This window comes from Mesocricetus auratus, unplaced genomic scaffold (genome assembly GCF_017639785.1).
Source record: "Mesocricetus auratus isolate SY011 unplaced genomic scaffold, BCM_Maur_2.0 Super-Scaffold_100020, whole genome shotgun sequence".
Lineage (NCBI taxonomy): Eukaryota > Metazoa > Chordata > Mammalia > Rodentia > Cricetidae > Mesocricetus > Mesocricetus auratus.
Genome location: NW_024429201.1, coordinates 19,952,790 through 19,971,243, shown reverse-complemented (window position 1 = coordinate 19,971,243; position 18,454 = coordinate 19,952,790). Strand labels below are relative to the sequence as shown.

At 44.2% G+C, this 18,454-nt stretch overlaps 1 protein-coding gene across 1 annotated transcript in view; it reads right to left on the bottom strand.

Annotated features, from left to right (window-relative positions):
• Positions 1 to 17,862, bottom strand: part of Tnpo1 (transportin 1) — an 86,195-nt gene extending 68,333 nt beyond the window's left edge. The window contains exon 1 of the mRNA XM_040729107.1: positions 17,718 to 17,862. Within this exon, the coding sequence (XP_040585041.1) occupies positions 17,718 to 17,732 (15 nt within the window). The 5' untranslated portion in view covers positions 17,733 to 17,862. The remainder of the gene's footprint in view (positions 1 to 17,717) is intronic.
• Positions 17,863 to 18,454: the final 592 nt, after the last annotated feature.

The window sequence follows — 18,454 nt, the reverse complement described above, 5'->3', positions numbered from 1 at the left end:
ACAAACTACAACTACCCAGAAAAGAAAGCCTACAATGGTTTTTGAGACTTTTGTAACTTACATGCCTTACAAGAAACTAGATGGCATACTTCAAGTAATGATTTGAAGTTAAAGAGCTAGTGTTGTTGCACTTGCTAAGAAATATGTTCACAGAACACTGAAATACTGCAAATAAAAACCTTGACAAAACAGCAAATAAAAACTGTTTATAATTTAAAAAGTGGCCGGGCGTTGGTGGCACACGCCTTTAATCCCAGCACTCGGGAGGCAGAGGCAGGCCGATCTCTGTGAGTTCGAGGCCAGCCTGGTCTACAGAGCGAGTTCCAGGACAGCCTCCAAAGCCACAGAGAAACCCTGTCTCGAAAAACCAAAAAAAAAAAAAAAAAAAAATTAAAAAGTGCTGCCGATGGAGTCTGCTCACTGAAGCTAGTTTGGTAAGAAAGGACAGAAGGGAAATGCATGCTTTCCCTGGTTTAGAATTCAGAGCCTAGTTCTGGTGTCTATGTCACCTTCCAGGCAGATAACCATTGGAGCCTACATAGACACACCGAGTCTAATGAGATGCCGCAGAAGGACTCCCTGTTTCTATTACTCCAAACTGACTGTGAGTCAGAAATGTACGTCTCACAAAATAAATTCCTAAACGTCTCCCTAGAGAAGGGTGGGGCATGGACAACAAACCTCTAAGTCATTGTGATCCGGTCTTTCAGTTTAAATAGTAACTGCAGGTAACAATGGTCTCTAGCATGAATTCGAGTTGTTCTTAATAAAAACTCAAGAATCAGATACTGGGGTTAATACTGAAGACAGAGAAGAAAAGTGGCCAGACCCTAGAGAGTTCTTACCTCTCTACCAATGCTCAGACCAAAGGGGCGATCCCGTCCTCAGACTGCTGCCTCAAACTGCTAATCTTTCTTGTCTCCTCCTGCCTTGTATTCTTCTCTCCGCCCAGCCATATCACTCCTGTCTCTACCTCCTCAGTGATGGGATTAAAGGCGTGTCACTCCAAGTCCTGGGATCCCCCTTGTGTGAGCTGTTTCTTTTAGACTGAATCAACTTCATGTAGCCCAGCGTGGCCTTGAACTAACAGAGATATGTCTGCCTGTCTCCGGAGTGCTGGGATTAAAGGTGTGTACCAACACTGCCTGGCCTCTATGGCTAGTGTGGCTAGCTTTGCACTCTGATTTTCAGGCAAGCTTTATTTGATAGATCATCAACAAAATATCACCCCACCAGTTCATATCACTTACAGTTATCAAAATGCATAGACCTTCTCAACTCCTGGTTCTGTGGGTTTTTGAGGTGACGTCTTGCTATCTCACCATGTTGCCTAGGCTGGCCTCAAACTCAATGTCTCATTCATTATCTTCTTGCCTCAACTCCCGGGGCAGCCAGCACACGCAGCAACTGTGCCTGGTTGTCTTACAAACACACACACACACACACACACACACACACACACACACACACACACACACACACACTCTCTCTCTCTCTCTCTCTCTCTCTCTCTCTCTCTCTCTCTCTCTCTCTCTCTCTCTCTCTCTCTCCCCCCCAAGTTCTTATGAGGCAAATCAGAATTCCCTGGAGTCCTCTCCGTTTTATGCCTTCTTTTATTCTACTCTCCACCTTCTCAGTTAAACCCTGACATGAAAGCACTATGCTAGTCCCCTCAATTCAGTTCTATTTATGCTAAAACAAGATTCCAGAAAAATTCGATACCTTTACAGGGCCTCCCCTGTTTCACATCCTTTATTTGTTTGAGCAAAGGATTTGGGCCAAAGGGATGGTATTTGGCAAGGTGATCCAAACTCACAGCTATAGCTCGTCTGGAGCTAGAGCCAACAGCCAGACTCAACACAAACTGTCTCCCTCCAACAGTCTGAAAAGTCTCTCGTGCTGAGTTTTAAAAAAAAAAATTCCAAAAAAAAAAAAAAAAGAGGAAAGGGCATTAGTTTCCAGGCTCAACTCTCAATTCTCTGTACTAATAGTAGCTGTGAGGCAATGCTACACAAATGATTTAAGCTCTTTTGGCTTATTTCTTTACCTAAAAAGTAACTAAAGACCATATTCCTTTCAGCTTCTAGTAGTAAAATATTTACTGACTGTAAATAATGAACATGGTTATAATTCATGCACAAAACTACCCTCATTTCTGTTCCTTTAAGCTTCTCCTACATTCCAGAATTTGCTCTTCAATTCAATCACCCAAGTGGTGCTGTGGGAAGACTGAGCTACTTGAGTGAGAGTTATACCTGGGTTCTTCTGAACACTATGTGGGTTCCTGTAAAAGGAACAGGGCTGAGCTTGCCTTGGGTCACGTCTTATACAAGTCACATTCAGAGGAAAAGTAATGCTGAGCTAGGCGGGCATGGTGGTTCATGGTTTTAATCCCAGACTGGGGAAGCTGAAGCAGGAGAATCTGTTAATTATAAGCCAGACTAGCTTACATAGACAAGTTGAGGCCAGCTTGTTCTACCCAGTGAGTTATAGGAAAGTCAGGGTAGAGAGTAAGACCCTGTCTAAAAGACAGATAGCTGAAACAAACTGCAATGCCTGTTTTTGTTTATTGGTTTGGTTTTTTAAGTTTTTTTTTCTAGAGTCAGTTTCTTTCTATGTAGCCCTGGCTGGCTTGGAACTCAAGAGTTCTGCTTGTCTCTGCCTCCTGAGTGCTGGGATTAAAGGCATGCCCCACTGGGCCTGACTCAGATCCAATATTTTAATTTTGTTTAGATACTACTAACTGACTTTAGCACAAGATAATTAATCTAAGTATTTATTTCACAGAAATTTCTTGGCCAGGTGGTGGCTGCCCACATCTTTAATCCCAGGAGGCAGAGGCAGGTGGATCTCTGTTAGTTCCAGGCCAGCCTGGTCTACAAGGTCAGTCTCAGGACAGCCAGGACATGTTACAGAGAAACCTTGTCTCAAAAAACCATACACACACACACACACACACACACACACACACACACACACACACACACACAAATACCAAGTAAACAATTATATCAACAACTGAAAAGCATGCTAAAGTCTGACATTTTGATACAAAGTTTAAATCCCTTCACTTTTCTTGCATTTCTGTCTGTCCTGCACAACTCATCAGCATGAAACATTAAATTGGTCTTCTCTTAGAAGCACTGTCCTGGAGCAACAGCTCAGAGGTTAAGAGCACTTAACTCTGCTATTGCAGAGATCAGACACGCTCTTCTGATCTCTGTAGGCAATAGGCACACACAGTGTACATACATATATGCAGGCATAACATCTTTTAAAAAGTTAAAAATAGAAGCAATACACTACAGGCCTAGAAATGTTGTCAAATTTATTTTTATTTTAATTTATGCATATGGAAGTTCTGGCTACAAGTATGTCTATGCATGCCTGGTGCCTATGGAGGCCAGAAGAGAGTGTCAGATGCCCTGAAACAAAAGTTACATCTGGTTATGAGCCCTTATGTGGGTCCTGGAAGTTGAACCTGGGTCCTCTGCAATAGCAGTCAGGGCTCTTAACTACTGAGCCATTTCTCCAGGTCCTGATCTAAAAAATTTTAAAGTATCACTGACTCTGATCTATGTATTTGACTTCTTTGTCTACTTCAAATAATGAATTTCATCTTTTTCTATGTACTGTCTGAAAGGACTGTAGTATAGGCCTCAAACACACATTGCACTCCCTCTGCCTGGCTCTAAGTTCTGGTTCTATTACTTATAAGCCATGGGAAAATGAGTGTAGAATTAAGTCTAAGAATAAAATGGGATTGCTAATAAGTACCTATATCTCATTAAGTTGTTATAAGAGAATAAAATGCCAAAGTACTCTGTCTGTCTGTCTTTCCTTTTGGTTTTTCAAGATAGGGTTTCTCCATGTAACCCTGGTTGTCCTGGAACTTGCTCTGTAGACCAGGCTTGCCTCGAACTCAGAGATCTGCCTGCCTGTGTCTTGCACATGCTGGGATTAAAGGGATGTGCCACTACTGCCTGGCTCCAAGTTCTGTCTTAAAACAAGAAAAAAAAAAAAAAGCCCTCTTGTCTAAAAAAGTGTTAACAATTATATATATAACACAAAGGTCTGTACTGGATTGCATACTGACAGAAAAGAAAAACACAATTGGTGGACAGGATATTACTGGAATAAGCAATGAACTTTTCTGTGCATTTAAAATTCCTCCATGTAATATTGAACAGCTACAAAAAGACTGCTCACCCCTACTCATACCCAAGTTTCTCTACTCCCTTCTATTTGCAGAAATGCTCCTAAGTGACCTAGTCACTATCTCTACTCCACTCCACTGAGACAGAATTCCTTGTTCATTTCCTGGTCTCCCTTCTAGCACAGTGCTGAACATAGGTGACCACATTCTCATTGTCCCCATGGTTTCCCTTTCACCTTGCTGGCCACCCTGTTAGTCTCCTTTGATAGCTCACTACCCCTAAACATGATAGGTTGTCTTCTTTTCTCCATGTCCATAACTCCATGCAGTCTGTGCCATTAAACAGCACCCTGAATTCTAGACTCTAATATCCACTTGTCTGTTAGACAGCCATCTCATACCCAGCTGGGTGAGACAGGGAGGTCTCTACCTGTTTTTGGACTGTAAGAATCTGTCTGAGACCTACCACTCCAAAGCAGACTGAAAAAGAACTCTTGATTCCCTTCTCCAACCCATTCGAATCTACTCCCACCATCTGCCCATTATCACTAAATGTCACTAGTTTTCACCCAGTTGTTCAGATCAAAATATTAAAAGAGCATCCTTGATTCTCTGTTGGTCCCACATCTAAAATGCCTCCCGGTACTGTCAAATAAACCTTCAAATGTGTTCAGAATCAGACTGCACAGTCCTCCACCAGGGAGGGCCAGACACTGCTTTCTAAGAACATGACCAGCTACAACAACTTCCAGACCTCCATTTTGCTCCTGTATAAGCTGTTTGAGATAAAGTAGCAAAGATGACATAGTGAATCTTGTAATTAATCACGGAGAGGCTTATCCTCCTATCATAGCCATCAAAGCTGTAACCTAATTTGGGTCAGTACTTCTCCAAGTGCATTATGGCCCACCTTGCTCACCATGTTTTAGTCACATCTGTTTCCTTGAGATTCCCTTGGCATGCTCAACCTGTCCCTACCTACCAGCCTTAACTTTTGCAACCTCTCTCCTAAACTCTTCACACCGGCTTCTCCTTGTCTTGACCAGATTTCTGACCACTCTGACATTTTCGAAAGGCAATGTCCTCTGCTCTCCTCTCTAGTCTATTAATCTATTTCTTCTCACTGTTTCATGTTTTTAAACTATCTAGTTCATTATTTCTCTTTTACTTCATTAAAAAAGCCTGGAATGAAAAATTAATATGACTTTTCATTGTCAGGAAAAGACAATAAGAAATTCAAGCTCCCTAAAACCATCGTAATGCTGGTTCCCCTCCTAGAAGTACTCAGGGATGTGCTTTTGTATTATCTCTGTAAAGGTCTTTTCTGTGCATCTAAATATGTAGAAATAATGAAGCATTTTCTTTCTGTTCTCTAACAAAACAAAGCATGCCTTAGCTTCCCCAGTCATTGTACGTACATACATTGATGAATAAATACAGTATAGCTCATTGATGAACACTTAACCTATTAACAGTTTTGAACCACTGCAAGGTGGCTGGCTGTTCACTTAACTATTTTAATGGGTACCCACACATTCTAGGATTCCTACAAATATGTATTTTAAAAGAGGTCTAGAAAAGGACAGGGCAATTGAAGGGCTGGAACTATAGCTCAGTGACAGAATGCTTACCTACCCCTGGATTCACTCCCAGCACACCAGAAGAAAACAAACATACGAAGCAAACGAAGAAACTGTAAGTATCACACGCCTTGCATGCTCTTTGTTTTGAAAAGATCTGAACAAAGCCTTGGAAGTGAAGTCACTTGAGAGGCTGCAGACACTGGAGTCCTAACAAGTGGGATGGAGGGAAAGTGGCTGTAGGAAATGAGGTCAAGGGTGTAAGGGGGAAAAAGGAACAGAGGAGCAGATGAGGCAGAACTTTACAGGTCAGTGTAAGGACTAGCTTTGCTCTGAGAGTCAGTTAGGAATGTTTTAGTATGTACAGGCTGCTATAACAAAATACCACAAGTTAGTTAACGTAAAAACAGTAGCAATCTCTCAGCACCCGAGACATATATTTTCAGACCACAGCAGAATTACCACAGATGCAATGGAAAAGTAGCAAGGGCTGTAATGATTTACAGCAGCCTTCCTTTGGCTAATGAACTGAAAAAATAAGCTAGGAGAGGCCAGGTAGAATGGGCAGACCATGCAGTAGCACATGGAGTCAGTGAGCAGGTTAAAGGGCAGTGGCTGAGACTAGGGATGACGGTGGGAGGAGGAAGCATGGGTAGATCGTCTATGTTATTTTGAAGATACAGACTGACCTAAATGGACACATTTGGAGATAAAAGGAAAAAGTGATATCCAGAATAACACCAGAAGATGTAGTTACTACTTATAAAAAAGGAACTACATGGAGCGCAGCACTGGGCAGAAAGTTTGAAGTTGAACTTGAACATGATGAGTTTAATGACTATCACTAGACCCTGAGGTAGATACGATGAACAGGCAGTTACTTAAAAAGAACTGGATTAGAGAAGCTAAAGAGATATATTTGGGCATTGTTGATGTTTAGAAGAAATGTAAAACTGTAAGACTAAATAAAGGGAAATGTGGACGGAGAAGTAGGACCCACAGGATGAAGCATTAAAACATCAGTGACAGCCGGGCATTGGTGGTGCACGCCTTTAATCCCAGCACTCGGGAGGCAGAGGCAGGCAGATCTCTGTGAGTTCGAGGTCAGGCTGGACTGACAGCCTCCAAAACAATACAGAGAAACCCTGTCTCGTAAAAACAAAACAAAACAAAAAAACAAAACAAAAAAAATCAGTGACAAGAAAGGCAGAGTATCAGAGTGGGCACTGTGGGAGATAATAACTAGGAGTGGGTACATGGAAAGCAAACACAAGTGTTTCAAGATGACGTGGAGAAAAGGGCTCAAAAAAATTGCCTATACAGGGGGCTGGAGACATGGCTCAGTGGTTAAGAGTACTGACTGTTCTTCCAAAGGACCCAGGTTCAATTCCCAGCACCCACATGGTAGCTCACAACTGTCTGTACCTCCAGGATTCACCACCCTCACACAGACATACATGCAGGCAAAACACAAATGTCCAAAAAAAAATTTTGCAAGTACAGGTTGAGGATGAAGAAAAACAATAGGCATACTAAAGGAGCCATTTGTCAGAGGCAAAGACCTGACTGTAGAGAGATTAGTAGAACGTTAGAGAGGCAAAGTTGGTAACAGCAAGTGTAGACACTTCTGCTGAAGGACACTACTACAAAAGGAAAGGAAATAGAAGAAAATACTGAAGCGGGCCGTATTCTTAGGATGAGAGATACAACTGTCCCTCTTTACAGAGAGTTCTCCACTCATAGATTCAACCAAGAGCAGACTGAAGACACGAGGAAAATGAAGTGTCTACTAAACATAATACAGACTGTTTTCTTATTTCCTAAACAAAATAGTAAGTATAGCAGCATTTACATAAAATTTACATACAGTATTATAAGTCATCTACAGATAATTAACAGAATATGGGAGTGTATGTGTAGGTTCTATGTAAATACTCAGTCACATTATAAAAGGGACTTGGTCAGGAGGCAGTGGCGCGTGCCTTTAATCCCAGCACTCGGAAGGCAGAGGAAGGCGGATCTCTGTGAGTTCTAGGCCAGCCTGGTTTACAGGTTCCAGGACAGCCTCCAAAGAGAAACCGTGTCCTGAAAAACCCGAATAAATACATAAACAAATGAATGAACAAACCAACAGACAAACAAAAAGGAATTTGTACATCTGTGAGTTTTGGTGTACTGGTGGGAGAGTGGGGGTGTCCTGGAAACAATGCTTTGTAAACACTGAGAGATGACTTCAATCACAGGTCTGTTTACTTAGAGAAATGATTCCATAATGAAAATAAAATGGACCAGACATAGTGGGGTACACTTGGCAGGCAGATCTCTGTGAGTTCAGGGTCAGCCTGTTCTACACTCTGAGTTCCAGGCTAGCCAGGGGACTACACTGAGACCCTGTCTCCAAAATGTATGCTACAGGAGAGAAGTTAAAGCAATGTAGTTAAGCAAATAAGGATGATGACGGCTCCAGTAGAAAAGAAGACAGCAGTATAGGTACTCCGAGGTCACAGGCGGGAGACAGGACATAGTAACACCAACGCTTGGAGGGTCATGGGGGAGGCAAGGGTCTGTGGAAATCCTCTGCACATTACTTCACTTTTCTTAGGAAAGCAGGAAGCAAGGTGATGGGCTCAAAGTGATGCTGGGAGAAGAGGCATGTGTCTACAAGAGAAGCTAGGAACTAGCCATTTAGGAGCAGATAGGAAACAAAGGAGGACCACTAGGCATCATGCAGGACCTACCCGAGATTTGTGGTCATATGAGGTTGCCTGGTTGTACATTTTGTGGCTGTGTGTGAACAAAATGTACAAGCACACAACTTAGGACCCTGATTGTACGAACAAGTCAAGAACAAGGAAGGGGATCCAAAGGAGCGGTTAAAATGGCTAACCATGGAATTTAAGTTGAGTGAACTCCAATGTAAAAGAGTAAGAACAAGACAGTAAGAAGCAGGGAGACAGTAATAGGTAGGTGTTGGATAACCCATGGGTCCAGCAGCTGGCAGGGGGTGAGGGCCGGTAAACTACAAAGCAGTAGTCACAGGATGGAACGACATGGAATAATAACTACAGACGTGCAAATGCTGGCTGACTGTATATAGGTGAAAAATGATTCTGGAAGAGGCACTGGGGTATTAAAACAATCCATTATACTTATTTTGTCAACTTCCAAATACAACAAAACAGGTAATACTAGAAACAGATATGTCGACCTTTATGATATAACCCAAGGCTGAGACCTCAAGATGTTGTTACCACTTCTAGGAAACATTATGGAAAAGTGTGTAAAACCCACCAACTAATGCAGAAGCAACTGTATAATAAAAGAGCTAGGTTCCCAGTAATACAAGAAAGGAACACCAGGCAACGGCACATGGGAGGCAGAAGTAGTTTGGTACCAGCTTGAGATACACAAGGAACCCCTAAACAATAAGAAAGTAAGGAAAGTAGATGGATGGTAGGAGGACACAGGGATGGTGAAAGGAAAGCAGGGAATGTTTCTGGAATATATTGATGGGCTGGAGAATTGCCATAGCATTAAAGAGCATGTGTTGTTCTTAGAGAGGACCCAGGTTCAATTCCCAGCACCTACATGACAAGCTTCCAACCTTCTGTTACTCTAGTCTCAGGCATGCACATACACACATGCAGGCAAAACATTCATATACATAAATGATAAAATAAATAAATCTAAGAAAAAATGTAAAAAGACTATGTTGAGAGGGGGTCTGGAGAGATGCTCAGGGTTAAGAGTACTGGCTGGCTGCTCTTGCAGGGGACCTGGTTTCAATTCTCAGCATATGCAAGGTCACTCACAACAATCCCTAACTCCAGTTTCAGGGAGGTGATGTTCTCTTTGGACTTTCTCAGGCACTAGGCATGTACAGTGCACACAAAACACTCATAAAGTAAAAGAAATAACCCTTAACAATATGAATATGCTAAAACTTAACTTTGTTGTTGTTGGTGGTGGTGGTAGATGAACAGTAAATTCCAGAGGGTACAATGCAAGAGTTAAGATGGGGAGGTGGGGAGGGTAAACAGTCATGTTACAAATCTTATGAAGGGAACGCAGAAGAGAAAGGGTGACAAGGAACCAGGAGGCTCTGCAGTTACTGACAAAGGTGTCCCAACACGTGACTTACCCACACTGTTAAAATAGAAGCTACTAGGGCAAAAATGGCACACGCCTTTAATCCCAGCACACGGGAGGTAGAGGCAGGCGGGTCTCAGTGAGTTTGAGACCAGCCTGGTCTACAAGAGTTAGTTCCAGGAGAGCCTCCAAAGTCACAGAGAAACCCTGTTTCTAAAAACAAAAAACAAAAAACAAACAAACAAAAAATTCATTCTAGTGGAATGCAAGACCTGGGTTCAACTGGACCAGTTGTCCAATTACAACCCTTGAGGCAGATCTGGTCACACCACTGAGTACCTTCACTGTCTGAAGCTGCTTTACCTGACAACGCCAAGACTGGTATAGCCCACAGAGGAGAAAATATCTATAATCTACCCACGTACAGAAAAAGTGCAGGTCTGATCCTATGCCATTTAGGTTCCTGACCTGCTCGCTGCTCCAAGAACATAGTAGTGAAATGGGCTTCTGCTTCCCTAATGCTCAAGCCATTCTCCACTCTCTTCATGGACTCTTGTCCTCCTGAGGCCACAAAGGTTTATATCATAAAACCTATCAACCTGTAACTGTGCTACTTACGTAGTTCTCCCAACTCCCAACTGTCAATCCTAGAACGGAGCAGTGACACAGTCTGTTCCAGATTAGGGAGCCTACTTTTTTTTGTTTGTTTGTTTTTGTTTTTTCAAGCAGGGTTTCTCTGTATTGTTTTGGAACCTGGCCTGGCCTGGCACTTGCTCTGTAGACCAGGCTGGCCTTGAACTCACAGATATCCACCTGCCTCTGCCTCTTGAGTGCTGGGATTAAAGGTGTGAGCCACCAACGCCCAGTTTAGGGAGCCTACTTCTAAGGGCTTACTGTATTGACTAACTGACTTACAAAACTTGCTTGTTCTCCTATGTTCTAGCCCAAACAGTTAATTTTTAGTTTATTAAACATTTTTCCTTCTCTTTTTAAATATTGGGGTGGGGCAGGTATGAAAATCAGAAGACACCCTTGTGTGTTGGTCCTCCTCTTCTACCCTGCTCACTGCTGAGTACAGGACAGTCTACTGAGTACATTAGGCTAGCCCACAAGCTTCTGGACAGTCTCCTGAGTACATTAGGCTAGCCCACAAGCTTCTGGACAGTCTCCTGAGTACAGTAGGTTAGCACACAAGCTTCTGGACAGTCTCCTGAGTACATTAGGTTAGCACACAAGCTTCTGGACAGTCTCCTGAGTACATTAGGCTAGCCCACAAGCTTCTGGACAGTCTCCTGAGTACAGTAGGTTAGCACACAAGCTTCTGGACAGTCTCCTGAGTACAGTAGGTTAGCACACAAGCTTCTGGACAGTCTCCTGAGTACATTAGGTTAGCACACAAGCTTCTGGACAGTCTCCTGAGTACATTAGGTTAGCACACAAGCTTCTGGACAGTCTCCTGAGTACACTAGGTTAGCCCACAAGCTTCTGGACAGTCTACTGAGTACATTAGGCTAGCCCACAAGCTTCTGGACAGTCTCCTGAGTACAGTAGGTTAGCACACAAGCTTCTGGACAGTCTCCTGAGTACATTAGGTTAGCACACAAGCTTCTGGACAGTCTCCTGAGTACAGTAGGTTAGCCCACAAGCTTCTGGACAGTCTCCTGAGTACAGTAGGTTAGCACACAAGCTTCTGGACAGTCTCCTGAGTACAGTAGGTTAGCACACAAGCTTCTGGACAGTCTCCTGAGTACAGTAGGTTAGCACACAAGCTTCTGGACAGTCTCCTGAGTACAGTAGGTTAGCACACAAGCTTCTGGACAGTCTCCTGAGTACATTAGGCTAGCCCACAAGCTTCTGGACAGTCTCCTGAGTACAGTAGGCTAGCACACAAGCTTCTGGACAGTCTCCTGAGTACAGTAGGTTAGCACACAAGCTTCTGGACAGTCTCCTGAGTACATTAGGCTAGCACACAAGCTTCTGGACAGTCTCCTGGGTACATTAGGCTAGCCCACAAGCTTCTGGACAGTCTCCTGAGTACATTAGGCTAGCCCACAAGCTTCTGGACAGTCTCCTGAGTACAGTAGGTTAGCACACAAGCTTCTGGACAGTCTCCTGAGTACAGTAGGTTAGCACACAAGCTTCTGGACAGTCTCCTGAGTACAGTAGGTTAGCCCACAAGCTTCTGGACAGTCTCCTGAGTACAGTAGGTTAGCACACAAGCTTCTGGACAGTCTCCTGAGTACAGTAGGTTAGCCCACAAGCTTCTGGACAGTCTCCTGAGTACAGTAAGTGAGCCCACAAGCTTCTGGACAGTCTCCTGAGTACAGTAGGTTAGCACACAAGCTTCTGGACAGTCTCCTGAGTACAGTAGGTTAGCACACAAGCTTCTGGACAGTCTCCTGAGTACATTAGGTTAGCACACAAGCTTCTGGACAGTCTCCTGAGTACATTAGGTTAGCACACAAGCTTCTGGACAGTCTCCTGAGTACAGTAGGTTAGCCCACAAGCTTCTGGACAGTCTCCTGAGTACAGTAGGTTAGCACACAAGCTTCTGGACAGTCTACTGAGTACATTAGGTTAGCCCACAAGCTTCTGGACAGTCTCCTGAGTACATTAGGCTAGCCCACAAGCTTCTGGACAGTCTCCTGAGTACAGTAGGTTAGCCCACAAGCTTCTGGACAGTCTCCTGAGTACAGTAGGTTAGCACACAAGCTTCTGGACAGTCTCCTGAGTACAGTAGGTTAGCACACAAGCTTCTGGACAGTCTCCTGAGTACAGTAGGTGAGCCCACAAACTTCTGGACAGTCTCCTGAGTACAGTAAGTGAGCCCACAAACTTCTGGACAGTCTCCTGAGTACAGTAGGTTAGCACACAAGCTTCTGGACAGTCTCCTGAGTACAGTAGGCTAGCCCCAAGCTTCTGGACAGTCTCCTGGGTACAGTAGGCTAGCCCACAAGCTTCTGGACATTCTCAGTCTCTGCCTCCCATCTCTCTGTAGGAGGGGTGATTACAGACACAGGCTACCATGCCCAGCTTACATGTGTTTTGGGGGCTCCAAGGCCAGGTCCTCACACTTTCATGGCCAGCAAGCACCTGATTCACTGAACCATCTCCTCAGCTCCGGCATTTCTCAAGAAATGTTAATTCCTAATGGAAACATAAATGATAGTGGTTCTGTCCCTTTATGTTCACTTTTTAAAGATTTGGTTGACACCATCTATCACTAAGCATTTGTTTGCATAAATGCTACATAAGTTTGGAATATTCAGTTATTTCTCTTCCATAATTTCCTTTGTTAGTAAAAACAAAAGTGACAGTAGGACCTGGGGGTGGGGGGGGTGATTTATGCACCTAGAATGAAGGGATGCAATGGCGCCATCTTACCAATGTTTTCACTGCTGTAAAAATGCAACTAGGTGGAAGCATGAGGGTCTTTGTTCCTTTCTCTTTCAGCATAAAATCTTCTATTCTCTTTATTTTAAACAGCTCTAGTCTTTCTGACTTATTTTTCCATTAAGACTTTCATTTATTTCACCAGTAATGGGCTTCATCAAGTGTAGTTTTCAATTCAATTACTTAATGGGCCTTTAAACTTCTCTTAGTCACTAAATTTAATCAAATTTTTGATTTCTTTGCTTTTCCCTTTCCCATTTGTTTGAGAGCATTATTAAGAATGCTGAGCCTGGCCGGGCATTGGTGGCCCACGCCTTTAATCCCAGCACTCGGAAGGCAGAGGCAGGCGGATCTCTGTGAGTTCGACGTCAGCCTGGTCTACCGAGTGAGTTCCAGGACAGCCTCCAAAACAATACAGAGAAACCCTGTCTCGAAAAACCAAAAAAAAAAAAAAAAAAAAAAAAAAAAAGAATGCTGAGCCCACATATGCTTGCTGCCTTCATTTTAGAATTCAGATATCTATCAATCTATCAATCAATCAATCTATCTATCTATCTATCTATCTATCTATACATACATACATCCAATTATATTTCATCCAGGTAAAGATTATTTTTTTCATTTTCTAAAATATGGAAAGTTAAACCCTGGTTTAGTTTTGAAACTTAACCATTCGTTACTTCCAACTCAACTATTTTATAAGTGTGGCCTACGGTCGATAGGTAGTTACATATATAACATTTTGAAAATACACACTACATAGAAATGTACAAATAATATCATCTTTTACTTAGGCAGGCCTAGATTCAGAGACAGGCTTGCATACCTAGCCCTTGTGCAAAATGTGTATTCATCTCCATGTATAAAACAGGACAATGATGATGAGAATTATGTAAAAGAAATACTATATACCAGACAGATGTCTACAGGGTACTCCTGACATACTACAATGGAAAAAGTATTAATCCAGTCTTTCTTCCCCTTTATCTCACATCAGGTCAGTGCACTGATGATGCCTCTATTTATTTTAGGAACATTATTAAATTCCCTCCTTTAAGTCTAGCACAGTAGCAAGCATCTATTATCCCAGCACTCAAATGATAGTGCCAGAAGGATAGACTCTGAGGCTACACCTGGGCAACACACAATATAATCAAAGCACAACCAAGAGCCAGGCATAGTGGCCCACACCACTAATCCCAGCAGAGGCAGGCAGATCTCTGTGAGTCTGAAGCCAGACTGATCTACATAAAGCCTTAAGCAGAAGCAGCCTGGCAATATAGATCCACAACTTGAGATGATACCCAGTATCATAATGAAACATCAAAAATGCAGTAATTGTTTTATGCACAAAGACGTTCGTTGCAGTGTTTCTTATATAACTACAAGAAATTAGAAATTCTTCACTTAGAAGAAACTCACACAAACATTACGTAGTCATTTAAAAAGCAGACAAAAAATAACTAAATAGCTTCAGAAATGTTTATAACAGGTTTTTTTCTAAAAAGCAGACAATTACTTATGTAATAAAATTTCAACTGTAGGAAAGCAAAAACCCATATTGGAAGGAAATACACAAAGGGCTTATAGAAAGGGTTATACAGCCTTGAGATTGGTGATTTTATGTTTATTTCTTAGTTTTCTAAAAAATCAACAATGACAATGGCAATGATAAGAACAGTAGTGGTCTGTGAAGTACTCAATACATTAGGCCAGGTTATGAGAGCTTATTGTACTAACTCATTTCTTCTCTGAACATAATCAGACAAAAATAACGTAGACATTGTAACCTGCTTCAAGTTACACTAAGAATTACAAAGGGCCTGCCTTAAAGTGTCTTCTCCTGATGTCCACCCCATACAAGACAGGTCTATCTTACTTCATGAAGTCAACCACCAGAAACCCATTGATTCCAGCTGTATGTCTTCACAGCAACACCAACCAGTTTCCACTGTCACTGACTGTCTTTTGGAAATAAGATGTGGCCACCATTCTGGTAGGGATCTAGTTCAGAAAAATCTGAAGGCAACCACATGTGGTGGAGCATGCTTTGATTCCCAGGACTGGGGGTAGGAGTTGGGAGCAGAGGCAGGTGGATCTCTGTGGGTTTGAGACCAGCCTGGTCTACAAAGTGAGTTCCAGGACAGCCATGGCTACACAGTGAGACTTTGTCTCAAAAGACAAATAAAAACAAAACCAAAACCAAAAATTTCGAAGACAAAACTCCATCTGCATTTCCTGTTTCAATATTTCGTTTGACCATGGAGACGTTTAAAAGCTAACATTTTTACTTATCACACCAACTGACAGTACTTCCAAGAACACTCCTTAGACACCTCAGAACCACCCAATCAAATGCACTTTTCAACCTCTCTTCACTGACCTCTACCTACCTTATCACAAACCACCTACTCTCACAACCACCTGTCCTACTGTGAATTCACCCCCTTCCTGACCCTTGCTAACACTGCCCCAGATGGCCCTCATCTTGCGAGAAATGTCACTATCTCCAACCCTTCCTTTTTTTGAAAGGGCATTACTCTCCATGATTTTGAAAACCTCATCAGTTACTCATATTCTAGTTCAGCTTTCTCAACCTTTGCAAGTAAGCCAGTATGGGAAAGGGTAGGAGAGGGAGGAGGGATGAGCCTTCCTGGTACCCATATACCACTTTGTTGTGTTTTGTTTTGAGACAGGGTTTCTCTGTGTAGCCTTGGCTGTCCTGAACTGGTGCTGTAGACTAGGCTGACCTAGAACTGGGAGATCCACCTGTCTCTGCCTCCTGAGTGCTGGGATTAAAGGTGTGCACCACAACCCTGTGTACCACGTCTTTATACCTGGCAAAGAAAAGCAATCCCCATTGCTCTGCACTCCTCTCTTCTGTTTATACTGGTTAAATTTACTTCATGTGTAATTTGATTTGGCTTCCCTTATAACCTGATTTCTTTTCCTAAAAAATGCTTGCAAAACCCAATATGGTTAACAAATACAACTAAATATACCTTGTTCACATTTCAACAGAATTTATTCAGCTCTTAAGAAAACTGAATGCACACAATCACTTTAACATTATATAAATAAGGAAAAAGGTCATGAAAACAATGAATATAACAAATATAGATAATGAAATACCCACAGCTAAGATAATATTTTTTTACCCCCAAAATCTATTGTTTATATTATGTAATGACAAAAGGCTTTTAGGAACGGGGGAAATCATACAAAAATATTTGTTATAGGTCTTTCAATGGGAGGAGTTCAGTATCCTGACTGGGGTGACGCTGGAAACACATGAAGGCTAATGGAAGGTGGAGGGCCCTTTTCAGAACAGGAAAAAGAAACACTCATGCCGCAATAGGCGTATGTGAAAACAGTGTTGCCAAACCACTATTCACCCACACCCAAGTGTCAAGGATTTTAAAAGAAATCCAAACCTGTAAACTAGTATTTTCCCTTTGCAGCTCCAAGTTTTCACCTGGGACAGCCATTCTCTTAGAGCAACTGGGACGCGGGGTAAAGGGCAGAAACCATAACCTCTCCCAAAGCCCAAATCTTCCTACTTCATTAAGTACACTTCCTTATCACTCTTACATGAAAAAATTCGGTAGGGAGACTTAAAATCCAGCAGGTACTTTTGAGATCCTAGAGATGAAGCCATCTGAAAGGGCATATTCCAGACAAGTCGGTTGCAAACACTGATCTCACCAAACACTTGGCACTTCAGCATCTTTTCTTTACGGGGGGGGAGGAGAAGAGCACTGCTTACGTACTCACTGAAGCCATTGCTGTTTTACAGTAGGACAAACTAAGCTGCTTCATACAACCTTCCCAATTAGTGGCCAGCCTCCAACTTCGTTTCTACAGTTACCGCTGCTAATTTGCGATTGGCAATACCAAAGTGAAACTGTAAACAATCCCCGCAAAACCCACGTGACTAAAAAATTAAACAACGCGAGATCACTTCTAAGAGGAAGAAAGCCTTTCTAAAACCAGTTTGACTGTGGTGGCGGGTCCGTGCCTCGGCGGCCGTTCCCCGTGGCGTGTACCGACAGGGCAGGGGCAGACGTGCAAACCCCACAAACCGAAGCAAAACCCGTAGTTACAAACATTAAAATGGTGTAAGCACGTCGCCAGGCCAGCAGGCCCGCGGGGGAGACGGATCAGCCGGCTGCAGAGACCAAGGTGTGTGAGCTCCGGGACAAAGACCGGCGACCTCAGGCCCTCGCACGCTGCGGCCCGGCAGGCACCGCACCAGCCCGCCCCGGCAGCCGCCCTCCCGCCTCCCCGGGGGCGCCACCCGCCTCGTCCGGGTCCCGCAGGGCGCCCGGGGCGGCAGCTGTTGGGCTTAGAACCGCGCCGTCGCCGGCGGGCTCCAAACGGCCGGGCCGCGTCCAGGAGAGCGGGCAGCCGAGCTCGGTCGCCTGGGCACGGCGGTGGGTCGGAGCTCGCTCGGCCGCTTCCGCTCCTCCGCCCCGACCACGCACCCTCACGCCACCTACCCGGTCCCACACCATCCCAGAGGCCTCCGGCGCTCGGGCCTTCTGCCGAAGCGGCGCTGCCTCCCGTCCGGGGCCTGAAATGGCTGCGGAACAAAGAGAATCTGGGCTCGGGCGAGCGCCGGTCCGATTGGCCGGGGGGCGGAGCCCGGCGCGGGAATCTTCGGCGGCGGTCGCCTTGGCAACGGCGGCGGGGCTGGGACGACCGCGACCGGGGCCTGAGGGCCTGCGGGCCTGCGTCGGGCGGCGCACGGCAGCGGTTTCCTGAGCGGACCCCGGGGTCACGGCCTCGGCCCCGCGCCCGCCTCGCACGCCCGCCCTCGCGCCCGCCGCAACCCCGCAAGCCCAGCCCGAGAGGGTGGACGCCCAGATGCAGGGCCCTTCCAGGAGGGGACGTACCCGGGCCACACTCGTGTCACCCCGCTACAGCCCCCGAGGGACAGCCGAGCCCCGGGAGCCTCTGCGGCACCAAACACGCCGCCTACCCCACAGCTTCCCCAGTACGAGGCGGATGGATGCGGGCGGACGGCTGCCCGCTCGCTTGGTACCAGACGGGCTTCTGAGCTGTGCTGATCTAGCGCTGTAAAAACCAAATGAAAATATTTAGAAAATTAAATTAATTCTCTAGGTATGTATCTAATATAAAATTAGCCTGGGCTTGAAAATAATTAGCTCTTCTCGCTTTGTACAGCCACCATGAGAAAAGTGCTGTAATTTCAAGGTGAAAATATTTTTTTTTA